The following is a 23208-nucleotide window of genomic DNA, read 5'->3' as shown; positions in this document are numbered from 1 at the left end:
TTTATTTGTAGTTATTGACCCCTAACTTTTCAGCCTAGAATGAAATGGTTGAGTGAAAGATTTCATTTGAAATGCTAAGTCTTTTGTGCGTTGAGACTTTCTACGTGACTTGTGTTGGAAATGAATGTGCGGTGTACGTAAGAATTTAGAAGAGAAAAGGAATTTATAAATGTATGTGCCAAAGTGCAAGTTAGAATGCAAATATGTGAGTGCACAATATTTTGTAAAACTTTCATATATGATTTTCATCTCAAGATGCAGCTGTTCTTTGTATTATTCTCATATGACTTTTGCTCCAATTTAATCCTCAAACACGTCATTTGCTGTATGCAAATGTCAGTATGATGAAAGTTGATTCTTTCTTTTTTTTTTGAAAAAAAAAATCTTTTATGGAAAAATTCTGCAATAGAGGAAAAAAAATTCTTTCATCGCCACTATGGTGGAAAAAAAACTATTTTACTAACTTAGATGATATACTGAAGATTGGAAATTCCCATGTAGAAAATTGGTTTGAAAGAAAATTCAATTTTGAATGAGGGATGTCAAGCAAAACGTAAACTTTTCCCCTTTTCTCTCTTTTTGTGTGTGAAAATTGTGCGAGAGAGAATAATTTTCACTTGTAAATGGTATTACTCTCGCCTCTCTGTTTGATAAGGATTTTCTGAGAGTTTTTTTTTCTGTAGATGTATGGGAGAATTTCAGAGAGAATCAGAATTACAACCATCGAAGGCGCAGCTCTCAAAGCGATACTCGAGTGAAGACCATGAAAAGTGACGGTTAGTCTTGCTAGTACCACTCAAAGTGGCGGTTGTTTTCCACGCGAAATGCCTCGCTATCGGATCGCGACCACCAAATTTTCCCCCAATTTCTAACAAAAGAGTTGATAAAGTTGATGTCTTGTAGGAATAAATCTTCTTCTTTTGCCCCTCAACTGTGCTAAATACTCCGCTACTTGATCAAAATCCGTAATTCTATTCTACGTAAATAGTAATCTCTGTTCCAAAGTGTTTCTAAGTGACTCCAACATTGGATTCAATGATGTAGTGGTGTTGTGTCCAAGAATTAAAGGAACGTATAGGAAAAAAAATCTAAGGAAATATCAACGACTTCATCCAACGAATCTATAAATACAACATCCTCCAGTTTCCTTTAATGAAAGAAATCCATCTAATTAGTGCTGGATAATTTAATTTAAACCTACTGGCCCTGTTTGGCGATAGAGTTTTATACGGTTTTGTTCTTTTTTTAGTTTGTTACTTTTATTTATCAAAAATTGTGCTCACATTCTGTATTCGTTATTATTTAAATTGTGTTGCTAATGTGTCGTGAGGTGAATTTTAATCAAAGTGAATAGTAATTACCTATTTATAATACAAAAATAGCTCTTGAAAAAAAAAAACTTATATTGAAATAACTCAACGAGACACAAACGGAAAAACTTAATAATGTTATACAATCTAAGAAAAGAATGGAATTTTCTGCAATAGAAAAGCTTTTCCCTCCGCATTTTACGATAAACTGGAGCTTTTCATGTTCACCCTACTACCAAGTTGATGAAAATGTCGTAAAAGTGTTCATCGATGTTTGGAGGAAGTTTTTTGTTCATCATACCAGAAACTTCAATAAATAGAGACGAGAAACTTCTATAAACCCGTGGTCAATGGTGATTCTTTCTTTTTTTTATCTATCACTATTTTCTATGGATTGAATCATTCCAAGTTCAACCCCTTTGTTGTTCAATGCTGCAGTATATTGACACAATTTGCAAGCACCATTTGGTAACTAAATGTTCGGAGATTTTACGACGGGAACATAAAATTAAATTTGGAAAGTACTTAATTTATACTTTTCAATTATATATTGCCCATTTTACAACTTTGAGCAAAAACTTGGCTAGTTTTTGATGTGTTCATAATATACCAAGTTCTGATTGATAGACATTGACGGGCAGTTGTAATTCCAAAACTAATTTCAGAAGTTAGTTGTCGAACACAACAGTAGCCAATTAAATAGAAGTAATTAATATAATTTTCTTATAATGGTATAATAGTCAAGACGTAAGTTACAAAAGCTCATATAAAATATGCTTAAACTTTATAAGAGCTTTTGGTAATCAACTTACTCTTAAGTTTTACCAGAACTAAAACTCAATATTTGTATATCTATTTTCAAAATAAGTTTAATTAATCTGATAAAATTAAAAGCAAAATCCAAAGTTACAATTTAAATAAATCGGTTCAAAGTTTAATTGATATTAAAACTTGTATTCAAATTATGCAAGAATAGCAGCATAGCAAAATAGAATTAAGGGAAAAAAACTAAGTTCAGGAAGAATTCTTATACTTCTAATCAAATTAATTGCTATCTTTGATGGCACATTTGTATACATTTTATCGAGAAAATAGAGAATGGAAGACATTATCCATTCAGAAATTGTTTCAGACTCTAGAATTTGGGGGAATTGGGACACCGGGGACACCCTTTAATTGGGACAGCTTTGAGATTGGGCTTTTCTCTCCTTCTTCTGAATGAAACTGGACCTTATCAGGATATAATTAAACTCTACAAACCAATTGCGAAGATAAATTACATTATCATAAGGCTCAATTCAATTTAAAAACAGGCAAAAAAAGCCCATTTTCAAAGCTGCCCCAATTCTAACGTGCCCCACTTCCCCATAGCGACCTTCAGTAATTTCTAAATAAGTTTTTTTTTATTTAGAAAAATATTGACTTGACTAATTTAAGTTAGTACTATAAATGCCAATCTTATGGCATGATGCCTTGGATCCCAAATCATTTTACAAAACAAAATGTGGTATGAAATACGCCAAAATAGCAAATTTTTGTAAAAATAAATTCCCCAAAAATTGAAATTTTATTTTATCAAAGATTTACCTCTCAAGTACGAGTCTAACTCATCTTCTAACAAAAAATGTTTAATTTTGTGACGTTAGATGAATCTACAATGAGTATTCTTGTCGACAAAGTGATTTTTTTCAAACACGTTTTCAAAACTCAGGTCTCGACGGCCAAAATTATGAGATTTATAAATAAAAATTTCATAAAATTTAGTTGAAATGTTGTACTTTTTTTTGCTACAGAGCTTGAATTTCATAAATTTTTATAGTGTTACAAAAATTAGTAAAAAACAATGCATTTTTTAATTGGCTTGACTTACGGAACTCTTTAACCCTTTAAGGACATTGGGCCACTGGTGACCGAAAAATGAAATTTGTCCTACGGTTATCTAAAGTTATATTTCGTTTCAAAATGTTAGAACGAAAAAAGATTGCTTATAACCCCCAATTAAAAGAGGGCTATAAGCACTAATAACTAAAGGTTTAGCGCATTTGCCGAAGGTCACTAAATGCAAAGACAAGCAATTATAGTTATTTTTCAAAATTTCATACTCTTTCTTTACCGAAAAAACTCGTACTATTTTTCATATAAAATGTATTAGCAAACCCAGGGGCATGACATTTCCTATGTTTCCCATATGTTTCTAGTGAGCCGAAAAAATTTTTGAGTTTATTAGCTATTTTCTGTCACTGTAGAATGAATTAGTAAAAAATACTAATACAAAATAAAAGCAATCTAAATTGGCAATCTACATAGTTTTGGAGATATCTCGTGAAATGTGTACGAAGACAGGGATAAAGTTATACAAAAACTGGTCGCATTTTTTAGAGCTAATGTCACCCCCCTGAGCAAACGTATGACATTTTCCGGAACGGAGAGAGCAGATCATTTATCCTTACAAAGAAAAAAATATTTTGTAAAAATGTTCGTAAATGTTTGTGAATTCCTATGTGGGAGTTACGAAATGCTCGTGAATCGTATAACCCACAAACAAGTTCGTAAAAGTTTGTACTTTTTACAAACATTGTTCGTAACATAATCACTTGACGAACATTTTTTATACTTTTACGAACATTTGTTCGTAAACACACAACAATATTCGTAAAATTTTGTCATTTGTTCGTAAATGTTTGTTTTCCTGTCGAACATTTTACGAACATTTACGAACAAATGACAAAATTTTACGAACATTTTTTGTGTGTTTACGAATATTTACGAACAAATATTTGTAAAAGTACAAAAAATGTTCGTCCAATGATCATGTTACGAACAATGTTTGTGAAAAAATACAAACTTTTAGGAACTTGTTTATGGGTTATACGATTCACGAGCATTTCGTAACTCGCCCATAGGAATTCACAAACATTTACGAATATTTTTACAAAATATTTTTTTCTGTGTAGATCAATCCTAATTCACAATTTCCTCAAAGATCTTGTGTGATTAGAAATTTAAGGAGTTAAGACACGCGGTAGAACTCTAAAGCTTTCTTCAAACTAGAGACTAACGTCAGTACCCGAACGTATCAAAATCCTAAGTAGAAACCAATTTTATTGGTTTTTCAGAAACTAATGGATCATTTGCCATTAATAATAAAATGTCACAATTTTCTAAAAAAAAAATCTTGACTGGATGAAAAATAAGAAAAATTAAGTCAAATGGCTAACTCTTAGGTCGGAAACCCGTATAATACTTTTCCGAAAGACTTAGCAATTTGGTTTAACTCTTCCTATTTATCAATATTGAAGATTTTTCAGGAAATTCTGAATCGGTTTTCGATTTAAAATGCAAATGCTTAATTTAAATTTATATTTAGATTTCTAAAATTCACAAAATTTTTTTTCGTATTTCAAGACCTTCAAGAACTGGGATGAACAGATTGCGCACTGTGAGTTTTCCCCAGTTTCCGAAGATTTCGAAATAAATAAAAATAAATAAATGTTCTTTAATATTCAATCCTAAAGATCCTAATGAACACGTGCTGATCTTCAAGAATATTTATTCTGTAATATTTGGCGATAAAGGATCATAAGGTAGAGGAAAAGGAGCTCAGTATTGCTCAGTAGGATAGTCTAAGTAAATTGTTAAGAGACTAAATATTTTTTAGAATCAGGCCTGTTGTATTTGTGACTTTTAACCCTTTAAGAACGATGGGACACTGGTTTTTTCAGGCTATTTAGAGTGCAAAATGACTTCCTATAGTAAAAAAAAATATTTTAGGTTTTGGAACATCGGTGCTCCATTATCTCGCTTTAGGGCAGAATCACATTGACAGTAAAATGCTCACCGTATTTCGTTAATTTACGCATTTCCGTTGCAATCCTTATGCAAATTATCGATTACCGTATTACCTTATCTCATACTCGGTGGCACTAGGTGAAAATTATATAAGAAAATTGAAGACATAAAATGAAAATGCGATAAACGGTGAGGAATAAAAAACTGTAAGAGAAATTAATCGTACAGTTTTTTTTTGCTCACCGTTTATCAAATTTTCGTTTTATTTCTTCAATTTTCTTATATTATTTTCACCTAGTGCCACCGAGTATGAGATAAGGTAATACGGTAATGGAAAATTTGCGTAAGAATTGCAATGAAAATGCGTAAATTAACGAAGTACGGTGAGGCTACGGCGAGAATTTTATTGTCAATGTGATTCTGTCCTTATCCAAATCTCGCAACCCCGAGAGTAATACGGTCTTCAGACCTAAGTCTTAGCCATCTGACTTAAGTCCTCTAATTCCTTATCAGGCACGATATTTTAAGAAATTGTTGTTTAAGATTGGATATTAATGGCAAATGTTCCATTATATTTTGAAAAATCAATAAAATTGCTAGTTATTTAGATTTTCTAGACCTTCGGGAACTGGGCTAAGCCTCCAGTCTGAAGCCGGCATAAGCGATGGCACTACTCAAAGCAATTGGTTAAGGTCGTATAGCAAATCAAGCATAGCATGTTGTCTCTAATAGTTCAGATGGTAGAGCACTCGTTTAGTTAACGAGAAGTCTCCAGTTCGATGCTAGGTGGAAGCAGGAATTTTTCCTGTCTCCACTCCGGAAAAAAATGGATGAATTGAGTGTCACTTGCTCTGATTTACGATTCCATGTAATAAAATTTTACCCAATCCAGGAGTATGGTGATAATTATATATGAAATAGAATTAATTTTTTAATTATCATCATGATAATACTTAAATCTGTTAACCTAATTCAATTATAAACAAAACAGGACTACAACATTTTATTTGTAAATTACTTATAGCCAGATTAATTGCACTATTAAATCGTTGAGATTTTCAAATGGATTTTAAATGAAAATTTAAGCTTTTGAAAGCTCAAAATAAGGTATGGGGAGTATTAATTACAAATAATTTATTATTTGAAATATCGCAGTCCTATTGGCTTCTCCAATTGGTCAGAACTACAAAGCATTCAACGTACAAATAAATAGAAAAAAATGATTGGGATAAAATATCACATTGTATTTTATATTGCATGAGGATAATACTTAAGTTCGAATGTTTATTTTGTGGAAAATTTCCAAAGTTCAATCCATAATCCATTCTATATGAAAACCGATAATAATGTCATTAAGTTTTAACTAAAAAGAAGGCATTTCTGCATTTCTGCACCAATCCCACCCCTTTTTATATATGGAACACGGCATTGTGCTCTCAATAAAAAAAAACACAATTGTTCATATTCAATATGCGGAACAATAAAGTAGCATAATATGCTCAATAATTCAATTACATTGCAAATCAATCGTAATGTGAAAGATGGAAAATTGCCGAGTGTTTTGTGTTGAGAACCATTTGCTGAGTGATATAGGACTTTTTTGTCATGTCGTGACGTTTCAGTGGGAAGGTATGAATTGCAAAGAAAAAAAAGGAAAATAAAGAAAATAGAAAAAGTAAAATATTTTCGAAGAGGTTTCTTTAGCTCGGGGTATAGGGAAAGACTTTCAGGCTTCGAACACTTCATATAAATAGTAAGGTACGGTAATCGGATCGTTTTCCGTATAGTGCTATTTAAACGCTTGTTTTTAAACTGATGAAATTCTTTTATACTTCTTCCCAATCCATAGAATTAGGGTAAGTGTGCCAAATTCCGGCCAGCTTGCAATTCCGACCACATTTTTTGTTCCTCGATTTTTTTGTTTTTACATACTCTAGAGATTATACAATGCAAAAGAATAATAAAAAATATAATTTCGACAAACGAGATGACGTGAAAAAGACATTGGAAGAATTCCCGAAGGGCAAGGAACTATGAGAATGAAGGTGGCCGAAATAAGGTACCAAAGCTATGTCTACATTTTTATTCATTTTAAAATGTATTAAGAATGATTTTAAAGCAACACTTCTTAAGAAGAAGGAATAAAAATATTCAATTTTTATTAATAATATTGCATTTAAAACTTGAGACCTTGGCGCTTGCATGCAACTATGCCGAAATTTGGCACACTTACCCTATTCACTGTTTCATTCAGAAACATAATATAAAAAAAATTATCAAAAATATTAAAGAAAATTTATAAAATAATGATAATACTGAAATAAGTTACCGTGCTCTAAGTGGATCGCTTGTTCGCTAATTGGCTCAAATGGTATTTTAATTGGATCACTCAATTTACAAGAATATTCTTGACAATTCTGAAACCATTCCGTGCGATCTTCAGCAGTAACCACAGCCTTTTCCAATGAGAAGTACTTTGGCTTGCGTATGCTGAACTCTGGATGACGCTTGAGAAAATTCCTGAATTTTCAAGGTCTCGCAGATGATTTTGACGCTGTCCAGGATTTGTTCGTTGCCGATGGGATAGCAACCATCTGCACATCCCAGGATCCACAAAACAAGTTCTTCTTCTTGTTCTTTTGTAAGCGTCGTTGGCCTGCCATTGGGGCACTCTTCCGGGTATCTTCCAGACAATTTGTTGTACAATGTCGCCCTTGATACATCAAATGTTTTAGATCCATAGGTAGAACCATCTCCTACACACTTCAAAGTATTCTTTAGATCTTCCTTAGAGTAAGGTTTGTTCTTAGGAATCTTTTACTTTGTTCCTTCCGGCATCTGAAATAGTAAAACAGTGCTGAAGAATGCGATTCTCGGAAAGAAATATTGATTTACGAAGAACCCATTTAGAGCAAAATGTAAACAGCCACAAATTCAGTAATTTCTTTAGAAAATATTATTATTTCATGAAAATATATTTACTCACCTCATAGGACAATGATTGCACTTCACTTTTAATTAAACCTTTGGATTTATAATATTTTTCTCACAAAGAAAAAAAAACAGTAAATGCTTTCAATCAAGTAGCTATCATTAGCGAAAATATCCCTGAAAGAAAGTTTTTAGTACAGCACCGAGCTGCCGCAAGGTTGAAATGAGTTGGTTAAACTCACTTATTTAATGGATAAAAATATTATTTTTGCTTTTTCTCAAAGTTGAATAATTATATTATGTTGTTGTAGTGACTATATTACGGAAATAAAAATAAAAATATTATTTTAAGTGGATTTTATCTAGTTAGCGTAGTCATAATGATCCACATAGTCCACATAGCGAAGCGCCGCAGTTAGCACACATGACAGTTTTTTTTCTATATTTCTTATTTGAATCGAAAAAAAATATTCAAAAAAAATTCATTAAAATAATATGAAAAATATAAAATGTTCGAAGCTAGAGTGTGTGCGAAGCTTGAAAGTCTTCCGCTAAGTGATAAAAATAAGGTAAAAAAAAGAAATTTATGTCATTGTGGTTGGTCAGCTCTTCAGAAAATTTTCAGTCCCGCACTCTCTTCATGTCCGCGCGACAATTTTCTTATCGTGTACCTTATCAATATTGGTATTTTAAATACCAATACTAATCCACAATTTTCTTATTCCATCTCACTCTGTCGCATTTAAACTTGGGGTCTTGGGGCCCAACTTGAATGTTCTGTGCCAACAGAAATCTCGTCAATGAGAGTGTTTTGTTTCGATGGCAGACAAAAAAGAGGGGGAAACTTGGGGTTTTGTCACAAAATATCAAAAATATCATTTTCAGTTTAAATTCGGACGTTCACATTGTTAAATGTGTCTTATATTGTTCGCACAAGTGTTTCGCCGGGTAAAGAATATTTTATAAATATCATTTGTCTCAAGACTCTCTACCGCTGTTCTTATTTGCATTTGTGTTTCTGTTTTTTCTTCCTTTTTTCTAAATATTTTATCACAGACTGTTTTATTTGATATCAATTGCACAAATGTTATCTTCTGTTTTATGCACCATGGAATAATTTGTTGATTATGAAAAAATCATCAATGGAAAAGCAATTTGGGTTTTTCCATTCACAATGACAGACACTTATAATATTATTTTAATTGATAGATATAGGTGAGTTTTCATTTTTTTTTATTCTTTCTTTGCCCTCCACTATCTTCAATAATTCTTGTCACGTTTTTTTCGCTTTTCTTTTGCTTTATTTTTCGTACTTCGAGCTACAAAAAAAAAATCCACAAGAAAAATGATCAGTGATTTACTGTTGTGGTGGATTTAAGTGGGAGATATCAAGGGAAGGATATCTCTGTATCATGAGAAAATTCGTGCGATACTGATAAAAGCCTCATAATTGAGTTTAGAGAAGAGTACGATATCCTCAAAAGGCGGACTATCTAATGGTGCTACGCAAAATTGTAATTTAGGCAAAAGTTTTCCGGCAATCAAGCCCAAAAACGCGTTAAATGCTAAAGCCTAAATTAATCCTAATCGTGATTTCTTTAAATTTTGTCTCTGTCTGTTCCTCAAAATGATGTTCCTACGCTCCTGCTATATACTATAACTGAACTGTTGTTAGAAGCACCGAAATGAGACATAGTGCAAGTACAGAGATGACAGAAACAAAACCAAAAAAAGAAATGTTTTATTATTTCTTGGCAGAGTTTATATATCAAATTATTGCCTCGAATGTAAGGAAGAATAAAAGTTGGTGTAAGAAATCGTGTGGAAAGCAATTGAATTGTGGTAGTTTGTTACTCTATTGGACCTTTGAGCAAATTATCACAAACTTCACTGAAACTTTCTATGCTCTAGCGAACTGAAACAAATCTTCCACCAAATTGGCAATAAATCCTCTAGAATTTAAATAGAGCTCATTAGTTATTCTCTTTACTAGTGATATGTTTTTCGGAAAGGATTGTAACAAAATCAATATTACTATTACAGGGAATTTCAATATGTCTGCAATCGATTTACAAAATACTCGTACGTAAATCGTATAACACACTGAAAAGTTTGTAAAAGTCTCGACATTTCATTTTTCCATACGTTTTTGCATAGATGCACTAAAGACTATTTTGGATATGCTTTAGAGCAGGGTCTTCTCGACATTTCAGTTTTCCATGCGTTTTTGCATAGAGGTACTGAAGACTATTGGCAAGTTTTTTCCTAAAGAGAATTGATTTATCAGTCTAATATATTTCGAAATTGTGCGTTAAAAGCTATCAAAAAATACATATTTCATAATGCTCCCCGAAATAATACAAGAACTACGAGGAAATTTGTTTAAGTCGCGGTGCAATGGCTGCAAAATTTTTACAAGGAAAAGTGAAAAATAGTTTCACTTTCTATTAGGCTTGATGGGTACCTGGTTTGTACCTTTTAGTCTGACAAAATTACACGAACAAATGACAAAACTTTACAAACTTTTTTTTATTTGCTCACGAATATTTAGGAACAAATGTTTATAAAACAACAAAAGTGTTCGTCAAGTGATCATGTTAAGAACAATGTTAGTGAAAAAATATAAACTTTTTATTAGTGTAGAGCGTATGGCCTATTCGACACATGTCAACCCAGTCGACGGCCACAACCCACCAATCCTAATCCCTTATTCCTTTGACACGCCCACCCCTACTATCCCGTATGGGTGCTGAAAGGTTACTTTGGGGCTTTGGTTGTTAGACAAATGTCCTCAGTTTTCTGTGAGTGAGCATCAGTCGCCGTGGACGGTTCACTCTCATGAAGTGAAAAATGGGTGGCACCTTCAGTTCTCCAATTTCCCTCTAAGTTTGTATTTTTCTATTTAGGTGAGCCCCATCTGGGCTTACATTAGGTTACAAGATTTACGAGTTTCGTAAGTCCCCTGTAGAATTTACAAACATTTACAAAAAAATTTACAAAATATTTTTTTTTAGGGAATTTTCTATACTGTAAAAAATTTTGGCACATATTTGTTCCAAAAATTAGCTCCTCCACGGACACCATAATTTTTGGCACAATCTTGTTCATTTTACGAGAATCAAAAAGATAATCAAAATTAGTAACGAATTTGTTCCAAAACGTAGCTCGTCCACGGACGCCGAAAATTTTCGGAATAAATTTGGACCTTCTACGAGCAACAAAAGGATATCCAATATTAGTAATGAATTTGTTCCAAAACGTAGCTCGTCTCTCACACTCAGTCACCCATCACCAATGAAGCGAGGAGGACGCCAATTCTGTGGCAATTTTCGTGCTACAATGGTTGCACTTTTTTAATTCGAAATTCCCTTCCCTCCTGGTGCCAGTCTTAAGTTGATTCATATTTGATGTTCCTTATGAACTTTCCCCACTGAAATCCATCTCGACTGAAGTATAGGCCTTAACTGTAAGACGAAATCTTTAACACGAATTTGTTTCCGACAATAGGAACAAAAACATTTCCCATATGACTAACAATTTCGTTCCAAAAATTACCTCTTCCACGGACACCGAAAATTTTTTGGAATAAATATGTTACAGATGTAGGAATAATATTGTTATGAAAAAATGTACCAATTTGTTCCTGACAGTGGGAACAAAACAGCCGAGTGCAGCAAAATCTATTCCAACTTTCAGGAACAAATTTGTATAAAACGAAATCAACTCAAATTTGTAGACATTCCACTGTATCAAAGCGGTTCCAAAAGAAAACTCTAAGAAAATTGTAACTATATTTCTTTAGAAAACTATAAAGAAAACTTTTTGGAACGAAAAAAATTCTCTAGGTACAAATTGATTCTAAAAAAATTTGTTCCAAGAAAAACTTGTTCCAATATTTTGGTCAGTAGCGCTCATTTTTCCTCCCGGTGCAACGCATTAAAGTCACTAGCCGTCGTTTTGACAAAATTGAAGTCAATAAATAGATAAATGAATAAATAAATAAATAATCAAATAAATAAATGGAAATCATATAGAGCGTAGAAAGCTCTATTTACATGTCGAGTTATAAAACTACCCCTCAAAAGAGAGGATAGGCACACAACACATAATAGATTTATCGATACTATCGATTCGATAGTGTCAAAAAGTTATCATTCCACCCCAGACATTCAGATCTTTGCACCGGGCGGGATTCGAACTCACAATAACTGTGAGTCAAGCCAGGGATCAATCCGCCCAAGAGCCAACGGTCTCGCCTATTGCGCCACTGAGATCCCCACTAAAAATACACGAAAGTAACCAAGTTGTGGAATTCTCTAAGTAAGGCGTTATAGAACCAAAATTCTTATAAAATGCATAAGGCTTAGAGCGTTCTTGATTTTGCCACTGCACTGTAAGACTACTAACAGTAAAATGGCGGACTCTTAAGGGCAACCCCATGGCAAGCCTGAAATTTGAAGTCACTTTCTCATACTTCGATTTAAATTTATATGGGAATTTTTTTGCACTCGCTACCGTTATGCTAAATATTTAAAAAGTGAGAAGTTTTTCCATATTATATGATACATTTCCGTATGGAGGGATAAATATACTAAATTTTTGTTTAAATAATTTTTTTCCTCGGAGCACTGTGAGCTGAGTCCGAGATCAATTTAGGAATTGGCTTCAAATAGTTTCATATAAAAAGACTAACTTGCCAGGGGGTTGCTTAAGGGGGTTAAGAGCTTCTAGAATAATTTTAAGCTTCTTAAAGGTGCGTTAATAGACTTCTGAAAGTCTTGGTTCTATAAGGTAGCTATTTTTCTTTTTAGATAACTTCTTCTTTGAGACAAATAATAAACGTTCTAAGCGGGATTAAGCCCCCATTCTGATGACGGTATAAACCACATACAGTTTAATTTACTAATTTACTACTTCCTGATTTACTTACAGACAGTTAGCTGTGATTTTATAATTAGCTGAGATTGAAATAGTTCATTCCCCATGTAATGTGTGACTTCTTAATCAGAAGAAGAACCAATTTCTGGTTATGATAAATTATTTCGCGTGGTAGATGAATTTCTGATGAGTATGGTATAATGTTTCACATTATTACACTTCCAGCATACAGTGAAACTTTAATGCCAATTCCCCGCATGAATATGTGCAAGATGTTTTGGTGTGTTGCATCAAGAATTTGTGGGTGACAAAATGAATTAATTGAAGATGAAATGAATGCTGATGGTGGAGTGAGATATTGTACATGAATAACTAAATTGATAGGCATTAACTGACATGTAGTCCTTGATTAAATACGACTCCAACTCTGAGTCTCTGTCCGTAATAATCATGCTCCCTTAGTGGCAATTAAACACATAAACAAAATTTATGTTGCTTCTCTCTAATACATATTACTATCCTACATATTCTATATAGTTGATAGCGTTTCAGTGTTGGTATTTTGGAAAATTTGCTTTCGCCCTTTCAGATTTAGTGAATATGTTGTGCATGAAAGACAATGAAAATGTGAGAGGGCATTCTGTTGATTGACGAAATTGTGGGTGTTTTGGTGGTCGGGGTATGAGAGATTTCCCTGGCAAGTTTTCTGGGGTGACGGAAAATCGATTTGTACCAATTCCTAATTGACTAATTGATACTCCATCATGAGTACTCCGAACAGGTATCAAAGTCAATCTCTCCTATATCTAAAATTAATATCAACATTGTATCGTATTTCCCCAAAAATTCTCTTTTCCGCCCATGTAACACGCCAAAAAAAACCATACGCAAATATTGCGGTCAGTTGGGTTTTTTTCCAGCAAAATGCAAAAGCAAACGAAACGAAGCACTTCCTATGAATCGTTTTTGGGCAAAATCACAGTTTGGTTTTATAATCCCCGGTTGAGCTTCTTTAAAGCACACTGATAAGATGTATGACGAAAAACGAAGCATGAGTAATTAGACTACTTTTTACCAATTTCACGATTTCGTTAGCGTCACTCAATAAAAAAGGGTTGGCAGTGTCTCATGCTTCGCGAAATACTCGAACTCGCAACTTAAATGCTATACGTCGAAAATACTTTTGAATTATTTAGCGTTTGCTGATTCTCGACCGACTTGGACCAATTCATAACTCAAAAGATTACCCAAAATAGTTTTAAGAGAAATAGGGTCAAAGGAACGCCTCTTCGACAGGGAACCTCTATTGACATTTACGTCAAAATGTTGAAGTTTATTTAATATATCTGATAAAAAGTAAGTAATATGACGTTTTTTCACTAATCTACACTTTTCGATAAGGATAGGTGTTCAAATTTTATATTCCAAATGGTACAGAATAGAGTGTCAAAATATGTCCTAACACGAGTTCTTAAAGTGTCAATAGGTGTTCCTTTCACTCTATAATTGATTTTCAGACAAAAATTACTTATTGGTTCATAACCGGTTTATTACTGGTTCACAATCGATTTGATCCGATTTATAAATCACTTAGAAGATACTCCAAAATGGCTTAAGAGTCAAGAGTATTAGAATTGATTTTCAAACAACAAATACTTATCGGTCCCTAACCTATCCTTTACCAGTCCATAACCTGTTGGAACTGATTCAGACCTGTCAGGAATTCCAAGACCTTTCCAATGAGCCAAAACATGACACCATTCGATTGAGAAATACGTTCTGTAAAACCTTTTTAATTTTTGAATAGAACGTTTTTGAATAAAGCTTCTTTGAATACAGCAGTAATTTTTTTAAATGTAAATTTGCAAACAGGAGTGGGGAAGCATAAGGGACCCAAATTCAGAGTGAACAGACTGGGTTTTTCTACATGATCACTGCTTTTTTACGCCTTGATTACATTTTTAACACTTAAAAAAATATTCAAAAAATTTCAGCACCAAATCAATTTTAGCTCTTAATTGATGTTTTTTCCGTTCTTTGAGACGATATTTCTTAAAAAAGAAAATGATTTATCAGTGAAATTTGCCAAATATGAACACCTCGAATCAAGGACAAAAGGCAATTGATCGGTCAATTACGTTTTGCTCTTTGCTCAAGACACTTATAATCGGAAAATTTTACTAATATATAATTTTCTTTCTAAAGAATATTGTCTCATAAAACGTAAAAAATATTTAATTAATACAAAAATTTGTTTGGTGCTGCAATTTTTTGAATACTTTTTCCACGTGTAAAAAAGCAATGAAGGCGTAAAAAAGCAATGACCATGTAGAAAAGCCCAGTCTGTTTGATGTGATTCTGGCCTAGATGCACTGGTAATCCGAAATGAAGGACTGACCCCTGGCAAAATCTTTTCTTATCTTATCTTCTGAATGAAGTTCCTTTTTAAATTACGTGAAAAATTTTATTTGCATTGTATTACTTTTTAAACAAGAGGAAGAGAGAGAATTCCTTGAATTATAATACATTTGTGTTTAATAGTTAAGCGGTGTTTAAGATAGAGGTTTTGTCCTACTTCTGAAAGGTCTCAAATTAAAAAAAACAAAAGCAAGCAATTGTAGTGATTCTATGAAATCTAAAATAAATCATTCAAGCTGATCTTTCTTAATTAGGAACAATTATTGTTCTTAAATGAATCTAGATCTAAATGAATCTAAAAATCTATATTTTGACTTTAAATTTGGTTGAAAAAAATTACAAATTTAGTTATTAGAAGACACAATCTCTCAAAAATATTAATTTAGTTTTACTGCTCGAACTCAAAGAGAGATCAGTTATATAATCTAGTTCTTTTTCAACTTGTCACCGTCCTGGAGCTTAAGCGGTAAAAGATATAAGGTTCTGGTCTTCGATGACCCCCAATAAAAAAACAATATCTCCAGACTCTCCAGACGTTTTGTTTCTTTTTCCTCCCACCCCTTTACATCTCATCAATAATATTATTTTTTTAATAATTAGTTTGTTTAATTTTTTTTTAATTTTTTTCTATATTTCTCAATTATTGTCATCTTATCAAAATACTATTGAAAAATCATTCAAAAGTTTAGATTATTTAAATATTTTTCTACTTAGTTGAAAGCTTAAGATTAAGAGATTAAGATTTGTCTATGGGTCGGCTTAAACATTTATCGGTTCCGCTGCATTCAGGCCTTTTATTTGTGTCCATTATGCACTCCCCATTACTCCATTCTATCTTAACCCCCACGGCGGTCCTCCAGATCTAAATCTCGGCTTCTATATGCCTGAGGTACACACCACAGAACCGTTTCTATATTGTGGCAGACCAGCTTTGGTTGGATCAGTTGCAGTGAATGTGTATTTGTATCGGAGAGATATCTTTATGCCTAATTCGTTTCTGTACCAGCCTCTCTTGTTTAGGCGATTCATTGTCAATGCATTGGGCATGACTTTTTCATCCATTTACTGGACTAATTCGATATGGTTGCTGAGAAATCTGCAGCTGCCGAGTTTCGAACCCGAGGCCTCACAGTCATAAAAAAAAAACTACAGTTGAACCCCGCTATAGGCCATCGCTCTGTAGTCCACAATTTACCGACCGTTGATTTCAAAACACTGATATTAAGTTATGTTTTTTAGTGCGCGATATGCAATGTTGTCATAATTATTTTAATATTTTTGGCAAACTTCATTGAGTAGTTGTGATAATTGTGATCCATAATGAAGAGAGCGAGGACAAGTATCATAATCGTAAAGAAAGTGGAAACCCTCGAGCAATTTCAATACTAAAAGTCGTTGATAATTAAAAAAAATGACATGGACTATAGTGCGACCCAAGTGTCAAATCTGGAACCAAATATTGCCTATAGCGAGGCTCTACTGTACTCTACCAACTGATCCTCTGAGGCTCTCTCAAAGTTTAGTAAATATGCCACAAAAAATCCCAAGAAGCATTTTCGTTTCAATTTCGTCTTGTTGAAAATTTTAGTAATACCAGAAAAATCCATTCTTCTTTGATAACCTCTTTATTAATTTTCTGTCTTTAAAATTATTATTTAGCATAATTTCGAAAAAAAATCATTAACTTTTCACCGTTCAATTTATTTACCATGCCATGTTTCTTTTAGTTGAATTCTAAGATTTCATAGCGTGTCATCTGCATAGACAAATTTTCTGCTAAATAGCTAATAATTTCTTGTCTGAATACCTATCATGATTTCAGTAGACAAATGATTTGAATAGAACATGCTTCAGGAACGACTACATATGCTGAATATGTGAGATAAATTAATAATGGATGTAGTGACATTTGAACACATTTGACAAATGAGAAGACAAATTCAGAGATAGAACAGCATTACAAGAAGATATTTGTATAAATGAACAATTTTATTGGACTCCCTAATCACTGTAATTTAAGATTCCGTTGAGAGACCGTATTATCGCAAATTTAAGCTAGTGTTTTTTTTTCCTCTTTTTCTGCAATTCTTGGAATTTTTATCGTATTTTCGTGTGTGGCATTCTTCTTCATAAAAAAGCACTAATAAATTTCGATAATGGTTATAAATTCCCCAGAAAACTTTTATTTATCGTCTCCATTTAAATGCAGAATGACACGGATTATTTATAGAAGACACAAGACAAAAAAGAAGTCAGTGATTTTTATGGGTAAAATTTGCAAGAAATTAAGTGTGACAAGTGAGATAAAAGACTTGAGAAAAAGCTTCTCAATTAGGACATTTAGCAGTTGTAAATATTTAGTGCAACTTATAAACTTGCCAATTGATCACTAATGACAGTTACATTTTAAAGTGCTTTATATTGCGCAATTTGACATTACGTTTCCAATTATCACTTTTATATGTCAAAAACAAAAATAAGATCGCGCAATCTTCAGTAAAAATCTTCCTATTTTTCATGTAAAACAAAGTAAGAAAAGCTTTCGACATAATACAACAATGTTCTGGGTTCTGATTCAATTTGTGCGGAAATTTGAGTAAAACAACTGACAATTTTTCCGTCATCGCAATTCACACAGCAATCATTATATCCCACTTGACATGAAGTGTTATTGATTGAAGCGATTTGATCGTCCAATTGTGAGCCCCTGGAAATCTAATGTTCCGTCTCCCTTTGTATGGGCCAAAAAAAAACTTGCGATAATGCAATAATAATATTGTGTTATTCAATAATATCGCCACCAATTGGTATATCACTGTTTCTGAGTCTCTCCAACTTTTTCCTCTGATAAGATTTAAGAGGGTCAATGGATGCGTTAGTGAGGAGAATTGTGATAGAGTTTTGTGTGTGTTTTTTTTTGTTCGTCAGTTAAATAAAATGTTCTTATCAAAGTGGCTAAAACATAAACAGAAACCAGTCGATTTGAATCAGTATCTCTGTCATGAATTTTATCTCTTTCCTAGACCTATTTAGAAGAATTTTTAATCAAAACAACGGTTTGAGAATATTTCTTACTTCTTAGTTCAATCAAGTAACTCAAATATGAGCATTTGAGGGGTAGAGTTGATATTTCTCAATCCTCATAGGGTAAAGGCTCATAATTTTGTCCAGTCTGCTTATAAGCATCGATGTTCCAAGTTTGAAGTCAGATAATTTCAATGCTAATTGACTTTTTTTGTAACTCTCTTTTCAGAAGGGTTGTTTAGAAACTTGGCAAGCTATTTATCGTCTTATTTTTACTAATATTAGTTTTAATACGTTTAAAAATGAATTGATATGTAGAGGTGAATTTGACTCTTATTTTGGACAACTTGGTTATTAATTTGGACAACATGGCTATAAATTTGGACAGCTAATCCGCCTCAACAGGATGACCATTGTTCTTCATTTCATGAACCAATCTTACCAAGTCCTCTTCCTGTTCATGTAAGGGAAACGTGGAATGTCACAAGAAGCCCGGAAACTTTCCATATCATTCATTAAAGTCAGTTGACTTCGGTACTCCAAGTACGTGCGGATTCGCTTATTACCTGGCCTTTCCGGGAGCCTTTCAAGGCTTTTCTCACTACATCTCTTTCGTAGAGATGGTGCTCCTTTGTTTCTCCAGACATTTGTCCAATATAGTCATCACAAAAGCTAAAACTTTTACGAAATTTCGAGACAAAAACAACTGTCCAAAATAAGGACTATCCCCTCACTGATGAACCTCGTAGAAAATTGCCCATTTTTTACACGAAAAACTTAATTCACAAGGCAAATCTCACTGCAGGTCAAATGTACAAATCACCATTAATGTGAATCAACACAATTTTCAATGAATATTCAATAATATCACTCAAAAACAGCGAAGAAACATTGTTAGTACTTCACCACAGCTAAATAAGACTGAAGTAAATATAAAGTTCTGTCATATTTCTCGTACGCAATTGCTCATACTGAATTTTCAACAAAGAAATTTCAACTGAAATCATATTCAAAATTACCGTATTTAGTGTTAAAATTTTCCAAAAAGAACAAATATTTAGAAAGAATTCATTATTCATCAAATATTGGAATAAAAATTCATAATTTTAATCAATTTATTTTTGGTGTCCAATTTTATCCTCAAAGTGTCCAAAATAAGAAACTGGACAAAATTATGAGCCCTTACCCTATCCATAAAATTTTGTGATTTGTTCGTAAAGTTTTGATAAACGAACAAAATTTAAAAAATGTTTGTTTCAGGTTTCAAAAACAAAAAATACACTCCAAGTGGTAATGCTACGAACAATGTTTGTGTAAAATACAAACTGTTACGAACTTTTTTAATGGGTTACATAATATATGAGCTTTTCGTAAGTCTCCAACGGGAATTTATAAACTTTTCCAATTTTATGAAACATTTTTTCCTTTGTACACGAGACGTGTTCTTCATATAACTTCAAATTTAATATTTTAAATTCTACCGTCCGGTCCGTCGTGAATATTTCACTAAACTGTGCTCCAATAACTTTCAAAATTTTAGTAATTAGAAAAATAATATTGTACCCAAGAGAGTTTTAGTTGTTGCACTTAAAGTTTTAATATTATTTTAGGATGACATTGATTGTCAGCTTGATAGGAAAGTCAATAATGTCAAATCCTAACGTAATTTCTTTTAGCTTTTACACTACGAGGAAATATTAAAATCAATTAAAGTTTGGACAAGTTATCGTGCCATACTTTACTCTGAATTGGCAAATGAAATACTTTCAAACATGAAACATCAAAGATCTTAGTTGATTAACATCGAAGTTATTACTAATATATCAAGTAGTATTCCTATGATTTTCGGTTATACATATGCTTTCTAAATATAAAATTAAAAAAATCAACCAACATTTAAAAGTCTACCGGTTAAATGCCAGTTTGAATTATTCAGCGACGAAATTCTTGTGTAATCAATGTTATCATAATTTAATTTCAATCTAAATGTTGTCATATCAGACATAACCTAAAAACAAATGTGATGAATTATTTAATCTTTGAAATCATTTTTCTCTAATTGAATTTAGAAGCTATCTTTGGTACAGAAATCTTGAAATACGCCATCCATTTGAGGTTATAATGAACATATTGTGAGCTTGATAATGTAATAAGAAATTTTTTGGTCACATTTTGTTGACGCAATTTCACGAGTAAATAAACCAAATTACAACAATTAGCTTTCCATTACTAAATTAATTAGTAGAAAGAAACATTATTTTAGATAAATGATTAAGAAATCTTTGCTATTCAAAACATAGGGAGGGTAGGACAGTTTCATGCATTGTGACAAGTGTGAGACAAGTGTATCTTACTAAAATGTTGTCGGAAGTTTGTTATTTATCAATTTGACAAAACTTTTTCTCAGTATTATATGCAAAAATATCCCTTTAACAAGCTTTTAGCAAAATCCAATTCACTTCATTTAGTAAATTTTTCTATATTCTGTATGAAAGTATTTCCATTTGACAAACTTTTCCTGTTAATTTGACAAAACTTTTTTTCAGTTCATATTTTAATTATTAATACCTGATTTTCCTAATTTTAATGTAAGTAATTGTTGGTTGGTATTGCAAAAGATTAAGTACAACCTTTATTTTTAAGTAATAGCTTCATATTTAGTGAAATATGGAGTCTTAAATTTATTATTATCAAAATATTTATGAAAATACAGGCTATTGAACTTCAATCATTGTGAAAAAAATATCAGCAATATTTTTATCATTCTTAAGTTACTTAACAAATGTGTTTTAGAAATATTTTGCACTACAAAAAAGTTAGCTAAAGCTCCTATATAAAGTATTTTAATTTATTTTAAATTAGAATTTCTGATGGTTGGCCGATGATGAAAGCACGGTTAAGTGGTATAATCGCAAAATTAAGACACTCAAGTTTCCATAACTTTCTACACTGTCTCGAGTGTCTTCTTCAGTGGATTTTTGTAGACATTGAAAATGAATCATTCATTAAATTTTAAATAAAATTCCCTTAAAACAGCTAGGGGAAAGTACTCTCTCTTCGAACGTTCATGCCTTCGAATAATGTGAATTTTCTTTTATTTTTCCTAAGAGATTTACACATTTTTATTAAATATTAGTTAGTTTATCAACTATTATTGATAATTGCGTGATAATTGTGTATAAGTATCTAGGAAAAATAAAAGAAAATTTATATTATTCGAAGGCGTAAACGTTCGAAGGGAGAGTACTTTCCCCTACTAAAGAACTTACGATACAATAATGTGGAAAGCTCTGGAAACTTGAGTGTTTTAATTTTTTGATAAAACCACCCCATCCACGCCCGCCCAATGGATTATTTGTCCTAGAATAACAGCTTAAATTAGTTAGATACCTGATTCTTGCATATAAGAAACTGCCCCATTCTCTTATGTAAAATTGCTTTGACGAACTTTAAGTAATTCTGTTAGGGGAGTTGTTCGAAGCTTGATTCGTTCGAAGGTAGCGCACTTTCCCCTACCCTATTTAAACTATATTTTCCAAAATTTACATTTCAAAATTTTAAAAATTCAGTTTTCAGGATCTGATTATCGGAAACGCTTTTTGGAAAAACTTACTTTCGGTAGTCACAATTATACAGAGTAGATTCATAATAATTTCATAATATTTCCTGTTGGCAGATGCACTAAACTAGTCCTACAATGGAGGATTTTTTGGTTTTCGATCACAATCAAATTTAATCTTTTCGAAAATCTTGCGTTCAATTTCGAGTTCAACTTAGGGTAAGGACTCATAATTTTGTCTAGTCTGCTTACAAGCATCGATGTTCCAAGTTTGAAGTGCGATAATTTCAATACTAATTGACTTTTTTTGTTACTGTCTTTTCAGAAGAGTTGTTTAGAAACTTGACAAGCTATTTATCGTCTTATTTTAACTAAAATTAGTTTTAATACGTTTAAAAATGAATTGATATGTAGAGGTGACTTTGGCTCTTATTTTGGACAACTTGGTTAATAATTTGGACAATTTGGCTGTAAATTTGGACAGCTAATCTGCCTCAACAGGTTGCCCATTGTTCTTCATTTCATGAACCAATCTTACCAAGTCCTCTTCCTGTTCATGTAAGGGAACTGTAGAATGTCACAAGAAGCCCGGAAACTTTCCATATCATTCATTAAAGTGAGTTGTCTTCGGTACTCCAAATACGCGCGGATTCGCTTATTCCCTGGCCTTTCCGGGAGCCTTTCAAGGCTTTTCTCGCTATATCTCTTTCATAGAGATGATGCTCCTTTGTTTCTCCAGGCATTTGTCCAACATAGTCATCACAAAAGCTAAAATTTTTACGAAATTTCGAGAGAAAAACAACTGTCCAAAATAAGGACTATCCCCTCACTGATGAACCTCGTAGAAAATTGCCCATTTTTTACACGAAAAACGTAATTCACAAGGCAAATCTCACTTCAGGTCAAATGTACAAATCATCATTTAATGTGAATCAACACAATATTCAATGAATATTCAATAATATCACTCAAAAACAGCGAAGAAATATTGTTAATACTTCATCACAGCTAAATAAGACTGAAGTAAACACAAAGTTCTGTCATATTTCTTGTAGGCAATTGCTCACACTGAATTTTCAACAAAGCAATTTCAAATCAAATCATATTCAAAATTTAACATATTTTGTGTTAAGTTAAAAAGAAAGTGTTAAAATTTTCCAAAAAGAACAAATATTTAGATAGAATTCATTATTCATCAACTATTGGAATGAAGATCCATCATTTTAATCTATTAATTTTTCGTGTGCAATTTTATCCTCAAAGTGTCTAAAATAAGAAACTGGACAAAATTATGAGCCT

General features: G+C 32.4%; 1 protein-coding gene across 19 annotated transcripts in view; it reads left to right on the top strand.

Moving 5' to 3' along the window:
- Positions 1–23208, top strand: part of LOC129804882 (potassium voltage-gated channel subfamily KQT member 4) — a 343722-nt gene that overhangs the window by 130419 nt on the left and 190095 nt on the right. For 4 of the 19 annotated variants that reach the window (XM_055852591.1, XM_055852594.1, XM_055852593.1 and 1 more), the window contains exon 1: positions 8791–9245. The exons of 12 other annotated variants lie outside the window; for them this stretch is intronic. In XM_055852591.1, the coding sequence (XP_055708566.1) occupies positions 9205–9245 (41 nt within the window). In that variant the 5' untranslated portion in view covers positions 8791–9204. Of the gene's footprint in view, positions 1–8787; positions 9246–23208 lie in introns of those variants that run through there. 3 more of the 19 variants (XM_055852595.1, XM_055852589.1, XR_008752031.1) reach the window with 2 other exon arrangements.

Source organism: Phlebotomus papatasi, chromosome 2 (genome assembly GCF_024763615.1).
Source record: "Phlebotomus papatasi isolate M1 chromosome 2, Ppap_2.1, whole genome shotgun sequence".
Taxonomy (NCBI): Eukaryota; Metazoa; Arthropoda; class Insecta; order Diptera; family Psychodidae; genus Phlebotomus; species Phlebotomus papatasi.
Note: the sequence above shows the minus strand (reverse complement) of the source record. Positions and strands in the feature narration are given on the sequence as shown.